The 16,122-nt window shown below is 37.3% G+C and overlaps 1 protein-coding gene across 1 annotated transcript in view; it reads left to right on the forward strand.

Annotated features, from left to right (window-relative positions):
• Positions 1 to 16,122, forward strand: part of UTRN (utrophin) — a 467,571-nt gene that overhangs the window by 168,239 nt on the left and 283,210 nt on the right. The window contains exons 26-33 of the mRNA XM_081829379.1: positions 2,059 to 2,229; positions 4,263 to 4,442; positions 8,500 to 8,634; positions 10,191 to 10,340; positions 11,612 to 11,773; positions 12,215 to 12,343; positions 13,041 to 13,214; positions 15,161 to 15,316. Coding sequence (XP_081685505.1) covers positions 2,059 to 2,229; positions 4,263 to 4,442; positions 8,500 to 8,634; positions 10,191 to 10,340; positions 11,612 to 11,773; positions 12,215 to 12,343; positions 13,041 to 13,214; positions 15,161 to 15,316 — 1,257 coding nt within the window. The remainder of the gene's footprint in view (positions 1 to 2,058; positions 2,230 to 4,262; positions 4,443 to 8,499; positions 8,635 to 10,190; positions 10,341 to 11,611; positions 11,774 to 12,214; positions 12,344 to 13,040; positions 13,215 to 15,160; positions 15,317 to 16,122) is intronic.

The following is a 16,122-nucleotide window of genomic DNA, read 5'->3' on the forward strand; positions in this document are numbered from 1 at the left end:
ATACCCTCCCCAATGTCTATCACCCAGCCACCCCCCCCACCACTCCAGCAACCCTCAGTTTGTTTCCTGAGATTAAGAATTCCTCATAAAAATGTACTTTTTTTTTTTTTTTTTAAGATTTTATTTATTTATTTGAGACAGAGAGAATGAGATACAGAGAGCATGAGAGGGAGGAGGGTCAGAGGGAGAAGCAGACTCCCTGCTGAGCAGGGAGCCCGATGCGGGACTCGATCCCGGGACTCCAGGATCATGACCTGAGCCGAAGGCAGTCGCTTAACCAACTGAGCCACCCAGGTGCCCCATAAAAATGTACTTTTGACAGGGATTTGAAACTATCATGGCACTTCATCCCTAAACACTTTAGCATGGATATTAAATACTAAATACTTCTGTCATGAATAAAGACAGTCTTCTACAAAACCACAATACCATTGCCACACTTAAGAAAATAAGTTTTTAGTATCATCTACTCTGGCCAAATTCAGATTTCTCTAAGTGTGCTATAATCTGATGGTTTGTGCTTGAATCTGTTGAGATTTGGCAGAAAGTAAATACGGAAAATGGTTTGGAAGTGCCAGCAAGGAGCAAAGAAAGTGTAGATGGATAGATAGATACAGACAGACATAGTTATTTAGATCTATGTATCTATCTACATATATACATACATATAGATATGACAACATAGAAATAATTATGAATTACCATTGATTCATCATATGAGAGTAAACGTATGGGAAATTTTTAAGTGTCCTTATTAAGGAGGCAGCCATGTGTTGTGTGAATCATTATCTAAAGCCATTCCAGACTCTTGTGTTTCATTGAGTAGTATAAAGGTTGAAGAAGTTTTGGACAAATACAATGTTGCCAAATTTTTATTTTGCTAAGAAAGGATGGACGTGTAAAGTCAATCAACAAATAAAAACAATCTATTTCATCTGTTATAGCCACGGTATCATGAAACAAGGAAAAATTTTAATGCCAAAAAATAGAAAGTGTATAATCTCAGGATAATTATAGTTTTGAGCTTTTTTTTTTTAAGTTCATTACAGTGTCTTTTTTTCTCTCTGGATCTATGAGAATTATATAATTGACTAGTGTCCAGAAACTAGTAAGGAGAATTTTCTGGAAGCAGAACCCAAGGAATCTGTATTTACATATATGTATGTATTTTTTAAAAACAGCTGCCCCACTTAAAGTGCTGATCAGCAGGACTTGGGCACCAGGGCTGCATAGTCTGCTTGCTCCTGCAGCACCATGCGGGCCAGGGAAATCAGAGCTCCTGTGTGGCCCCTTTCTATTTTTAGGTCTGTGATCCTCTTTGAAGAGTGGGTACAGGAAAGCCTCTGAGGATTCTCTCTCTCTCTCATGAGAGCCGTCCTATTCCTGTGCTGACTTTTGGTCACTGTCAGCTTTGCGGCCAAGCAAGCCCCTGGTGCCATGACCACTACTCTGAGTGGGAGGAAGTGAGCGCTGGGTGATCTCAGTGGGATGCTATCTACGGAAGTCCGTTTGTGTCAAGTATTTGATTATCTGAAATATTTAACTAAGTTATTGAATGAGATTCAGATAAAACCTATTTTCTGATGTAACTTTTTTGTGTCTGTGTGCAGGATACAAGTATAGTAGATTATCAAAACCAGAATTTTGTACAGCAGTGTTTTATGGGAGAAAATGGACATTCTGGTTGCTTCCAGGTTTTTTTTTTCCATAATAAACAGTGCTACAGTAAATTTCCTTAAAATACATGTTTTTATGGCTGTAGGCTAGATTCCTTCATTTGGGGTTACTCTGTCAAAGTTATGCATTTTTAGAATTATAATAGGTATTTCCATATTGGATTAATATCCAAAATGTGGTGTAGCGTCCCAGTTATAATGATTGTTTTCGTTGTTGCTTATATTCCACAACATCAGCACAAAATGTATGAAGGACTTTATCTGAATGTTAAAACAAGACTCTTTGTGGAAGGTTCTCACTGTCCTTAGATATTAGAAACTAGAACTTGACATTTAGTGTTTTAGCATTTGTTTATCTGGGTGAATGGCTTTTCCTTTCCAGATTGCTATTCAAAAAAATAGGTTGTCTGAAAGTCAGGAAAAAGCAGTGAACCTGAAGAAAGATTTGTCAGAGATGCAGGAATGGATGACCCAGGCAGAAGAAGAGTACCTGGAGAGGGATTTTGAGTACAAGTCACCGGAAGAACTAGAGAGTGCAGTAGAAGAAATGAAGGTGAGTCTGGGGCCAGTGTCAATAGGCTTTATAGCTCCCCTTCTCCCTTAAATATGAATGAATGAATGAATGAATGGGCGAATGAATCTATCTATCTGTCTATCTATCTATCATCTATCTATCAATCATCTGTAAAGCATGATATGTACATACAATCTTGCATAGTTGGATTTCAAATTGGAAAAAAAATATGGAAGGATAGCTGCTGTGATTTTAGTAGAAAAAGGAAGCCGAGACTCCATGTGTTCCATTTGGCCCATGAGTTGAGTCCATGAAGGCCCCTAAGACTGTCTCTTCCATTAGAACCTCAGGGAGCCCTAGAGAATGACTCAAAAATTTAGTTTTATCAGTTATGTTCACAGTGTTGTGCAACCATCAACACTTATCTATTTCCAGAAGTTTTAAAGAAGAATTGTCTTTTGTCAGGAGCAAGGGCGACTTCCCAATTTGGTTGCGATTTATCTTCATTTTATCAAAGGTATTCTTCCAGTGAATTCATGGGAAACACATGAATAACAAAATTTTGTTAGAGCAGGTAAGAGTCGCAGTAGGAACATTGTCAAGGGATTTAATATCATTTGGGTCTACAGGATGTATTTCCTGTAAACTTATATTCCTGTGTCAATAGTCTTGAATGCTTTCTTTTTTTGTATAGTGAAGGAACTGGGCATCATTCCCAAATTTCTAACATTGATTCAAGTGTCCTTCAGTGTTCATACCAAAGGAGATAGTGTCTTAAAGGCTATTTAAAAAAAATAATAAGATTAAGCCACACATTAACTGTTTTATGCCAAATTTAACTTGCCTAAAAGTATAACTAAAGCAAAAATTTCTGTATATCTGTTTATTTTTTATTTTTTTAAAGATTTTATTTATTTGAGAGAGAGAGAATGAGAGACAGAGAGCACGAGAGGGAAGAGGGCAGAGGGAGAAGCAGACCCCCTGCTGAGCAGGGAGCCCGATGCGGGACTCGATCCCGGGACTCCAGGATCATGACCTGAGCCGAAGGCAGTCGCTTAACCAACTGAGCCACCCAGGCGCCCCTGTATATCTGTTTAAAAAGGGATTATATTTCATCAATGCATTATTGAATGTGAATCAAAGTAAATACAGTAAGGGAGTCTTACTGTACTTGTATGTAGTGTTTTCACTGAAGCATCTTTTTTTAGTGTAGTTTTTTTGAGAGCTTTTAAAATATTCAGTATAAGGTATTTTAAAGGTAGCCTACCATGTTAAGAACCATCTTATTTAATTTATTCTCTTCCTTTATATTATTGGCATTGTAGTTTTGTGGTTTCTTAAAGTCACTAGGGATGAGAGCTTAGAGAAATAAGTTTAACCTTGATTGGGCAACATTCTATTTGTTTTTATTCTTCCAAACAACCGTTATGGTTTTAAAAACCACTATACTTAATTACTTTAACAACCGAGAGAGAGATTTAAAACCATTAAGCAGTAGAGGAAGCTAAAAGGGAACATGAAAAGCTGTCTTGGGTTGATTTTTCTGAAAGTGAGTCTTCATCCCCAGCATGGAGGGAAAGTCAGGAAAGAAGCTATTTCTAGGTTAGACTTCTTAGTATAACTTCATCAACTTCGAAATGCTATTAATTATCAGAAGCATAGATACACCTATGTTCCAGGAGAAAAAAAGGTATGTTTAAATTATTTTTAAATGATACCTCTACTATGGTGAAAATTTATTTATTACAGTTTAATATGCTCAGACTTACAGTGTTTAATTAAAATACCTCACTTAGATTCTTATCATGGGCCCAGACTTGGAAAATACTCCACGTCAGTAACTGAGGGTGACTCAGGTGTTCACATTGCTTGTTATGAAATGTAAATGTTACAGTTAGTGTTTGTTCTTATTTCAAAAGTACTCTCTGTGGTGATTACCTAAATAACATTCCAAGTGGGTAGTTAGAATCATGTCAGCATTTTAATTTTGGTTTAGTTATCTTTTTAAAAAAGAAATAAATTAGTTACTGAGAAAGGGAGACAGTTTTCAAGTTCATCCTTTCTTGGACTAGAGGGCGAAAGAGGACGTGTTGCAGAAGGAGGTGAGAGTGAAGATTCTCAAGGACAACATCATGTTACTGGCTGCAAAGGCGCCCTCTGGTGGCCAGGAATTGACATCTGAGCTGAATGTTGTGCTGGAGAATTACCAACTTCTTTGTAACCGAATTCGAGGAAAATGCCACACGCTAGAGGTATGTTATTTTATCAGTGACATATTTCTGAGATCAAACTGTGTAAAGTACTGACCATTTCCATATCTTGGAAAAAACTCGAATTTTCTTTTCCAGTATGGGATCATAAAGGAAAAGTTGTTCTTGGATAACAAGTTGGTAAAATGAAACTGGGATAAAAAAATAGGAAACCAAAATTTGCCTTCAATTAGTAGCAGGTTCTTGGGAAAACGGTTTCATATCTTTAGAATTTTTTTATATGTGAAATCAAGGTTTTCATGTTTCAGGTGATCTGTAGGGTCTGTGTCAATTCTAAAATTTTAGAACAATGTAATGTGAGCCTCTCCTTTGTTTTGTTTTGCCTGGTTAGTACACAGAGTTGAATTGAGGTTTTTTGTTATGACTGGTGTCTGAAGTTAGAGAGTCACCTGATAGAAAGAAGAACTTGCAATGTGCTGTTATTTTCCTGGACCATTTTCCCCCCTGGCCATTGGTTGAAGATGTAGATGATGCTGAGTTGTTGTTGTTGTTGTTTTTAAATAAGTTTTTGCTTGTTTGTTTTGACATTAGTGTGACTTTTGTTGCATCTTACTGAAAAGATTTAAGAAGAATTTCAATTTATAAACAATTTAATTTAAATTCAGTTCAACTTAAATTAAATGATTGTATTGTGGTAAATCCTAAAATGGTAAACAATCACAGTTGTAATATTTAAATTCATTCAGTGCTTGGCTTGTTCTGAATCTATTTTGTGCTAAGATAAATATGTATAATTCAAACTGGTTAATAAGAAAGCTGTAGGTCAAACAAAACTTCATTCCTCAAAGTTAACATACAGTTGATCCTTGAACAATGTGGGGGCGGGGGTGGTTAGGAGCACTGACCACACCTAATGTCACCCAGCTGAAAATCTGTTTATAACTTTTGACTTTCCCCAAACTTAACTACTAACAGCCTACTGTTGACCAGAAGCCTTATTGATGATATCAACGATCAATTAACACATACTTTGTATGTTATATGTATCATGTACTGTATTCTTACAATAATGTAAGTTAAATGTTAAGAAAATCATAAGGAAAAGAAAACATGTTTATATTATTGTGTTGTAAAAAAATCCATGTATAAATGGATCCACGCAGTTCAAACCTGTGTTGTTCAACGGTCAACTGTATTGTCTAATATAAAATACCTGAGGTTACTCAATTGAGAATTTAAAATTTAAAATTTTGTAAACATAATATATAATATTATGTATGCCTAATCTTGAATCCTAGTGAATGATCTTGGACTTGAACTTTACTGTAGTTTTATCCATGTTTTTGTTTTCCTATTTATTTATAGTCAAAATAACAATTCATAATATGTTAAAATAATGAACAAAGTCCCCAAGTTATACTAATCTAACAAAAGACCACCACGTATCCTGTGTCATTTCTTCAAGTTGTGTTTATGACCCAGAGGTGGCAATTTGAGGATGAGGAGTGAAGTATGCATGTTGAAAATTTGGAATTGCTTTGAGAATTACTTTGGAATTAATTTGAGAGAATTTCTTTGAGAGAAGAGAAGGAAAAATGCCAGAAAAAAAAATGATAAGAGAGAAAAGATGAGAGAAAAGATAATATCTTTAAAGGGGGAAATGAAAAGATGAATAAAGAAGTTTAAAAAACTGAAATGCTCTGAAATTTTGTCCAAGATGACTAAGGAATCTTAGGCAGAAATAGCCCAAATTCCTAAATTAGAGTAAGAATGTTTTTCTTTGGCAAGATCCAACTTTATTACCTTGATTATTTCTAGATCCCTTAATTTTTTTTTAAATCATGAAATATTTCAAATTTATAGAAAAGTACAGATAATAACACCTATATAGCCCTATATAACCAATGTATAACCATATATGTATATATATATATATATGATATAACTTAATGTTTTGCCTTATTTTTCCAGATCTTGTTTTTAAAATAAAACAAATTAGCATTACAGACTATGTTTCCTCCTTTCCCAGCCCGTACCATCTCTCTCAGCCCCTCTCTTGAAGTAGTCATTATCCTGGAGTTGCTCTATATTCTTCCCATCCCTGTTTTTATATGTTTAATATATACACTTATGTTTCAGTTGTCAGTTGCTATGTAACAAACCTCACCAAAGCATAGTGACTTACAAAAACAGCCATTTATTATTTCTCATGATGCGTGGGCTGATCTGGCCCATTGGAGTTGCTCTGCTCCACGTGGTATAGGGAGAGCGCACTCAGGGGGCTGCATTCCTGTGGGAGCTCAGCAGGGGGCGCTCGCAATGGCCTCTCCTCTGCCGGTCTTTCTTGCCGTGGTTCTCTGCAGCAGGGCGGCTGGCTTTTAGGAGGGAGAAGCAGAAGTTGCCAGCCCCCTTAGAGGCCAGGCCAGCAATTTGGTAGAGCATCACCTCCGTAGCATTCTTTTGTTCTAAGCAGGTTGCGAGGCCAGCCCACATCCTGGGGGAGGAGAAAACAAATTCGCCACCTAACAGGAGTAGTGGCAAAAAATGTGTGGTTATTATCAGTCCGCCATAGTTCACTCTCTGGCCATAAATTCGTTCCATTGTTCCCTCATGCAAAATGCACTCAGGCTCTCTCAGGGACTCCCAAAGTCATATCCGGTACAGCATCAAGGTCGAAATCCAGTGTCTTGTGATGTGCGCATCAGGCCCAGATATAATGGGGCTCATTGGAGCAGTTTCTTCAGGTGCAGGTGTGTGGGAGCAGTGCCTCTAGATCTGGTGACCTGGGCACAAAAAAGACAGGTTATCTGCACCCCCCATACCCAACATCCATGGTGAGATGGGCACAGGAATGCCTCGGTGGACACTTCCATTCAAAAAAGTTGGCAGAATGGAAGGTAATAAACAGTCACTGGTAATGGCGACTCTGAAATCTAGTAATAGTAGTTTTGGTATCTGGGCAGGTACGTGTGTGTAGTCAGTGTCCTGCTCCATCAGAGATAAGGTTCTGTTGGCTGCTGAGTAGATCTCGGTCTGCTCTCTGTAGAAATCTGGGGGACTAGACACCTCTTTTCTCTTTTAGTCTTAGCCAGGGATTGGCAGATTATAGCCTAAGGAGTAAATCTGGCTTGTGGCCTGTGTCTGTATGGCTTGTGAGCTAAAAATGGTTTGTCTGTTTTTAAAAGAGTGGTTCAAAAAGCAAAACACACACACACACAATAAACAAAAAAGAATCTGTGACAGAGACTGAATGTGGCCTATGAAACCTAAAAGACTTATTGTCTGGCCTTTTATAGAAAAATTTGGAGTGCTGGGATGTACCTTCTCTTAAGTCAATAGATCTGAAAGAGGGTCACCCCAGGAGGCTCCCTGCTGGACTCTTTCTCCTAAATTTATCAATCGAATAGGCTCATCCTATATGGGAAGGGGTAGTTCCTCCCATAACTTTGCTCCTAGAAAGTGGAGTATAAATTTATCCCTCTCCCCGCAAAACTCCCGTAGGAATGGGGAATAAGTGATTGGGACTAATACAGTAAGAGTATAGTATAACTCCATTTGGTTGAATGTGACTCTCTTCATATATAGACACATTCATAGGAATTTAGGAAAAAATTGAAAGAGTATACAGCAAATTGTTAGATCAGTGAGCTCTGAGTTAGAAGAGGGTAGACCCCAGGGAATTCTAATTTTCTATATGATTTTGTTAACAAGTGTTGCAGTTATGAGTACTTTTTACCCTCCTGTTTAAAAAAAAAAACAACTGATAATATTTCCCTCCTGGTTTCTTCTACTAATTATATAGTTTTATTTTTGGCATTTAAATAGATCCTTGGAATTTTTTTTAGTGCACAGAGGGAGACAACTCATTCCTCTTTATCCCCCGATCCCCCCCCTCCCACCAACTGGTCTCATATGATTTGTTGAAGAATTTTATTTTTTCACTTATTGCAATTCCAACTTCATCAGTTTCTAAATTTTCAAGTATACTCATATCTAAACGAAATTGTTATTATTGGTTAGAGAGAATATGTTGTATTGGAGCTCCATCACCTCTTAAATGACTTCTTTTATAATAGAGCTTTTTTCTTGCTCGTGTTAGGAAGTATGGTCTTGCTGGATTGAACTGCTTCACTATTTGGATCTTGAGACCTGCTGGCTGAGCACTTTGGAGGAGCGGATGAAGAGTACCGAGGCCCTGCCCGAGAAGGCAGACGCTGTCAATGAGGCCCTGGAGGTGGGCAGTTCTTTCTGTGGCAGCGAGGCCAAATGCGTACTCCAAGGAGGAACATGGTGCTTTCTGCTGACAAAGGCATTTGCTTTCTCGGTGGTTTTCAGCATAACTTCCATGACCTGCAGTATTTATACAGTCCTGTGTATTTAGATTATTGGTGACCCACAAACTCAGCCTTGTGGGGTGGGTTAGCTGTTTGATAATTAACACGTTTTGGGCATGAGTACCTTTAGCAGAGCACCCTAGTAATTTTCCAGCTTATTTTTACCTTTCCCCAGATAAAACTGCCTTCTGTTATTAGGGTAATTGCTCTCTTATTTCTTCATAAAGTTATTTTTGCTCATTAGACAGGGCAACTGCTGAGTTTACAGTAGCTCTTGCTCTGTTATCTTCCCCCATGTGAAGAGCTGGGGACGGGTTAGAGTGGTTAGTCTTTGAGGCTTGGATCCTGTCTTAGGAGCTTGTCCCCAGGCTTAGGCTCGAGCTCCACGAGGCCAAGAAATGTACCTGCTTTTTCATCATTCCCAAGTTAGCAGCACAGCGTGTGGCACACGATAACTTAAAAACTCTTTCTTCAGTGGATTAAAATGTGAAGAGAGTAGATTTGCTTCAAATAAAAGAGGAGGAAGAGCGTCCCTTTGCTTTTAAAATGGAAGGGACACAGGATGGTAACTGAGTGGATGACTGGACTAAAGGTCAGGAATGAGTCCAAGGTGGGACCTGAAGTCCAAGAGCCGGATGCTCTGCTGGAGGAAAGATACCGCTTCTCAAGTAAGATCACAGGGTGAGAGGTTGAGAGAAGAAGAAAAAGTATGAAATCTTCCTTTAAAAACATATCTTCCTAATATGAGAATTAAAACAGGTACATTCCAGAAATATGGGAAAATGGAGAGAAGTAAAAAGCAAGATAAGCACTTTTAAACGTTTTGGTGTATTTCTTCCTAATTATTATTTTCTATCCACACTGGAAGGCAGTACATTATAGTACTGGATAAATACAGTCTTTAAGTACAGTCTTGAAGTTGGAATTGTAGCTCTACTTTTTACTGTGTGTTTTTGTATTTAACCTCTATGAGCTTCAGTTTTCCCATCTGTAATATGGCAATAGTATTTAGCCCATCCAGCTAATTAGATTTATGTATATAAAAAGTGTGTATATAAAACAGTGTCTAGCATTCTGTGTATGTTGTAGAAAAATGAGTACCTATTTTTAGTAATATGGTCAATAACCATTGGAGATAATTTTGCTTGTATTGTTTTCTGCTTTTAAAATTTTCATCATACCATGAACATTTCCCTACGTAATTAATAATTACTGAAATTATTTTTATGAAAGTCTAGTAACATGTATCATCATTCATACTGAGTTTTCAATTTTAGGTACTTATTAATACCATGATGGACATTTTTGTAAATTAATCATCTACCTCATTTCTGGTCCTGTTCTTTAGGTAGATTTATAGAGAATGGAATTACTTGTTTAAAAAAGTGGACATTTTTAGGATCCTTGATATATTTTGCCTCAGTCAGTGCATATTTTTTCTCCTCTCCCTGTCTAGTCTCTGGAATCCGTTTTGCGACATCCAGCAGATAATCGCACCCAGATTCGAGAACTTGGCCAGACTCTGATTGATGGAGGGATTCTTGATGATATAATCAGTGAAAAACTGGAGGCTTTTAATAGTCGATACGAAGACCTGAGTCACCTGGTAAGAATTGGGGAACCCAAATGTTGATAGGTATCACGGTATAGAGCTGACTGCAAGAACTTTTACCAAGGGGAAGAGTTGGTAACCAACATGAATAGGGGTGTCGAGGACATTGAAATCCTAGGTGGGGAAGAGTAGACCTAACACTTAGAAGACAAGCAGAACTTTGATGAATAAAGAAATCTACCCTTGAGATTGTTTCTACTTATGAACTATTTAATTTCCTTTAAGGATATTATAGCTATATATAAGAATAGGAACTCAGATTATCCTAGTAAATATTAGGACCAACTGAATTTGACGTAAGTTGCTGTTATAAAATGTCATAATCTCTAGATACCTATTTAGAATGCATCAAATATGCATGTTCATATCAGTAAGTAGAGAAAGGAGATTATCCTTTATAGGAGGGTTGGATGGATATTACATACTTTTAAACACATTAAATAATAATGATTGATGTTTAGGTTGTGAAGAGCATCAAATTCACCCCAAAAGTGCAGCAGATGGTGGTTCAACACATATGTAAATCCGTAGAACTTGAGACTTTGGAAAAAAAAAAAGAGATTTATATGTTCACTCTACTGATAGACATTCTTGTTATATTTTATATCGTTATTGATAGGCTTATTGCGGGTTCCTGTAAATATCCTAAATGTGTAATAGATGACATTTTTATTGTCTCTGTCTAATATGTTATGTGGGAAAACTTTTTTTTTTAATTGAGGTATAATTGAAATATAACATTATATTACTTTCAGGTGTATGACGTAATGATTTGATATTTGTATACGTTGTGAAATGATCACCACAATAGGTTTAGCTAACATCCCTCACCATACATCGTCACAATTTTTTTTTCTAGTGATGAGGACTTTTAAGATCTACTCTCTTCATACTCTCAGTCTGTTCTCGTCTCTATGAGCTTGTTTTTTTTGTTTGTTTTAGATTCCACGTATAAGTGAGATCATGTGCTATTTGCTTTTCTCTGACTCATTTCCCTTAGCATAACACCCTCAAGGGTATTTTTATATTTTGTCATTGTATATAGAAAGAAGTAAAAATTAGTAATTTGCTGTAAGATAAATAAGACACTAGAAGAATCTTTTCACTGTTATCTTTGCTCATTATTATTTATTTGTAATGTAGGCCAAAGTTTTGAGCTTTTACAGTCTGTTTCTATCTTGGTGACCAGAACATGAGGGTTTTCTTATATTCAGCTCTTTATATTGGTGCTGAGCAACTAATGATTCAATTTTTCCCCTGTGTAGGCAGAGAGCAAGCAGATTGCTTTGGAAAAGCAACTCCAGGTCCTACGGGAAACTGACCACATGCTTCAAGTCTTGCAGGAGAGCTTAGGGGAGTTGGACAAGCAGCTCACAACGTACTTGACTGATAGGATAGATGCCTTCCAAGTTCCACAGGAAGCTCAGGTACTGCCATGGAGTGGAGGGCTTTCAAGACATAAAAAGAGCATATGTAATCACTTCCTCCCCCACAAGACAACCAGCCCCTCTTGCCATTCCAAACTGAGTCAGTGAGGAAGGTTCACCTTACTTATGGGGCTGCATATGGGTTTGGAGTTCTTTTGGTCTCTCTTTGAGACCCTGGCAAATGACCACCATTTTAAAATTATAGTTATAAAGTTGGGAAAATTCCTTTTTTTAAATAAATAAGTGGTGAACACTAGAAATGACGAACGCCAAGATCTTAGTTTGTGTGTCCCACATGGGAGTCCGGCAACACAGGTGGCCTGTATTATTATTAAAGTTATTAAAGCTTGTACAGTGGTCAACATGTTCTTATGTATTGTGTGACTATCTGGAACTTTTAACAGAAGAGATGTTCTCCCCTTTCTGATCTCTTTGTTGCAGAAAATCCAAGCAGAGATCTCAGCCCACGAGCTGACTCTGGAGGAGTTGAGAAGAAACACACGCTCCCAGCCTCCAACTTCCCCGGAAGGCAGGAATGCCAGAGGAGGAAGTCAGATGGACTTGCTACAGGTGAAGAGGGAGAGCAGCTCCCTTTCACTCTTTGATGTGCTGGGCGTAAAAAAAATGAGGAAGAGCCGATGACTTGGATGCCTTTGGTCTTCTTTATGCTATGAACAGTGGGATGGGAATGATGCATTGCCTCCCGGGCAAAGCAGCAGAAACAAATTGTTACATGGGTGGAAAATACTGATCTGATTTTATAGTTGAATTAAGAAGAGAGAGCAAGCTAGATTTAGAAGTTATCTTTGTATAGATTTTTTCATTAATGCAGAGCCTCTGTCCGTTCTGGCGTGGCCTGGTGCACTGGGCAGGCTGAGAGCATGCGAGGCAGCACCACCAGTCCTATAACGGTGGATGTGAGACTGACATTGACTCTGAGCTTGCCATGAAGGGCATTTTGAGTTTTAGGTTCTTGAACTATATTTTTCAAACAGGTGAGAAATTCTGTGAAGTTTTAATTCCAGGAAGGCTCGCTTAGCCTTTTCTTATGTCTTAGACTGATACTCTGTCTGTCAAATAATTCATGACACTGCGTTGTGCCGTGCACTCAGGTGATTGCTTAGGAACAAAGCCTGGGTTCCTTTAAGGAATGTTTTTATGGCTGCTTTATCTTGCAGCTTTCTAGCAGTGTGTTTTGTATTAATATCATCTGCTGAGAGAGATTATCATTCTGATGTGAATTGCTTATTTTCATTTCTGGAAACAGAGGAAGCTTCGAGAAGTGTCCACAAAGTTCCAGCTTTTCCAGAAGCCTGCCAACTTTGAGCAGCGCATGCTTGATTGCAAGCGTGTGTTGGATTGTGTTAAAGCAGAACTTCATTTTCTGGACGTGAAGGATGTGGATCCTGATGTCATACAGAGCCATCTGGACAAGTGTATGGTGAGGCCATTGGGTGGATAATGTGTCTAGTGGGTTTTCCAGCAGCTTAATATGGCTTCGTCTGGTGCTTCCATACATATGGCTTATTTAATAATTACCAGTCTATAGTGAGCTAAGAAGAGAGCTCAGTGGTGAAAAACAGGTTAAAATAAGAAGTGTGGTAGCCTTCAAGGAAATTAGAAGAGGTAAGAGAGACAGGTGGGAGAGAGTAAAATCAATTACTACAATGTAACGAGATAAGGAAGCTGGAATAGACATGCATATTACGTGATTTAAAAAACAAGGGAAGCACATCTTTTTTTTTTTTTTTAATTTATTTATTTGAGAGAGAGAGTGAGAGAGAGAGAGAGCACAAGAGGGGGGAGCGGGGGAGGGAGAAGCAGACTCCCTGCCAAGCAGGGAGCCCGATGCGGGACTCGATCCCGGGACTCCAGGATCATGACCTGAGCCGAAGGCAGTCGCTTAACCGACTGAGCCACCCAGGTGCCCAGGGAAACACATCTTAATCACAGTATGAAGTTAGGGAAGATTTTGACAGAATGTGACTAATAAGCTAAGTTTTAAAGGATAAATTTGAGTCAGCCAGAAGAACCATATTGAGAATAGATGTCAGGAATATTACAGTGTAAAAGAAAATCATTCTTAAGGAAAGTAAAGCTTTGAATTTCAACTTAAAAAGTTTAAGCCTAAAATACGAAAGAAGAAATTATACTTAGAATTGATGTCAGGAATATTACTGCATAAAAAAATCATTCTCTAGGAAAGTAAAATTTTAAATTCAAGTTTAAACCTAAGATGTGAAAGAAGAAATTATTTATAAGGCCTTATTACTATTTTAGTCTTCAACATTATAATTTAGTTGAGTAGAAATTTTAAAAATAATGTGGCTAAGTATACACAATCTTAGAATTAGTCTTCTTCTTGAGAAGAGTCACGAAGAAACTTAAGATGACACTTGTTAAGACAAAAGTCTGGGGAGAGTTCTTTGTGCTTTTCAAAATTGCAGTCTCCTTGTTTGTTACACACTGAAGGTTTGTGTACTCGAAAACTGGAATGGGTGGGAGAATGAACGGTAAATTTGTGGGTGTGTGAGTATGTGTGTATGTATGAGTGTGTATGTCTGCATTTGTGGGCATATATGCATGTCTGTGTGTATGTGTGTGAGTGTAGATGTAAGTATTTATTGATTTAATGAGACACAGAAATCAGCAGAGCACTATCCTTGACCTTGTGTAACTTAGTCCAGTGGTCTTTTACTATGTGAAAACGCCACAGGAGATGTTTCAGGTCAAGATCATGATGGACGGAAACAAGAGAACTTACCCAGATAAAAGCTTTTTAGTTTCAAGGTAACTAAGATGAGGACAGCTCTGAATTTGACCTACATAACTCCAATTTCTTATAGTTACATACATCTTGATATATTGAGTATATATCTTTTCATCATATAAGTAATACATGCTCATTGTGGTAGACTTGGTACTTCAGAGAATTCTAAGAAAAAAAAAAGTGAATGTTAATACTCCCAAATTTCAACAGCCAGAGATATAGCCAGTGTTGGCTTTTTTCTAGTAATAGCATGTATGGTTTTTAAAAATGTAATTTAAAAAATGATAGACATTCAGTTTTTAGTCTTAATATTTTTCCATTTTATGTAGGAAAAATGCTTTTATTACTAAGCACTTTCATAAACCTTGATAATACATGTTTGAGGGTTTTTAAACAAATATAATCTCTATTAGTTTATTTTCTTATCTGATTTTAAAAAGATAATACAACCTTGATTTCATTTCACTCATCCTTTGAACCAAATCCGAGGAAGATAAAGCCCTTTGATCTCCATAGTTACTTTGTAGCTGTCAGTCTGTATAAGCCGGCTTCTGAAATGATTCCAATTAGCAATTTTTCACCACAGTGTGTAAAATGTGCCTTGCTTTCTTTTAAAGAAACTCTATAAAACTTTGAGTGAAGTCAAGCTGGAAGTAGAGACTGTAATCAAAACCGGAAGGCACATTGTCCAGAAGCAACAAACTGACAACCCCAGGGGGATGGATGAGCAGCTGACTTCTCTGAAGATTCTCTACAATGACCTGGGTGCCCAGGTAAGGGCAACTCTACTGCTCGCCTGCATCTCTCTCATTTATGTATTTTAAATTTTTGCTCCTGGAAGAATGCATGTTTGAATTTTAGGGCACTAATAATAGTGTTTTCAATTATTCCAGTATTTTTTATTATATTTCTTTACATCTGTATATTAATATCACAATGATGAATAAGTGTAGAGAAATTCACTTTTAATATTTAATTCAGACTCATTTTTATATTTTCAATGGCTAGTCAATTTTCAGAAGTTATTCTAAGGAAACTCTACCAGTAATAGCCCCTGTATAAACTCAAGTTACTGGTCCTTAGATTTCTAAATTGAATAGTCTACTGAGAAATGTTAAAACATTGGGACTCTAATAAATGGTAAGTGACAGGAAGTTCACATTAATAATCTAGCAGGATCTAAAATCCTTTTAAGAAACATCTATTAATTTGGGCATCTGAGCAAATCTGCAGGGGGATTTTTGGCCATTTATTGTGAGTGACTATATTCAGAAGGTTGAATGTCTTCTCTTATGAGAACTCTGCCCTGAAACCAGGAAAGCAAAGCAAAACAAAACAAAACAACAAGAACAACAACATCGAAAGTGTTTAAGTGAAACCTTCTTGGCAATATTGGAAAGCTGTGTTAGATAATATTTTAGATCCTTCTTGGGTTTTTAAATATTACCTAAGTTTCTACATAGACCCAGAGAAAACTAGCTGAAATTTTGTTATCATTTTTGGATCAGTAAGAATGAGCAGTGCATACATTTTCTGGACAATTTTGACCTCCTCACTAAAGCAAGAGAAAATTGCTAAT

Source organism: Leptonychotes weddellii, chromosome 8 (genome assembly GCF_054177405.1).
Source record: "Leptonychotes weddellii isolate Sample4059 chromosome 8, ASM5417740v2, whole genome shotgun sequence".
Classification (NCBI taxonomy): Eukaryota; Metazoa; Chordata; class Mammalia; order Carnivora; family Phocidae; genus Leptonychotes; species Leptonychotes weddellii.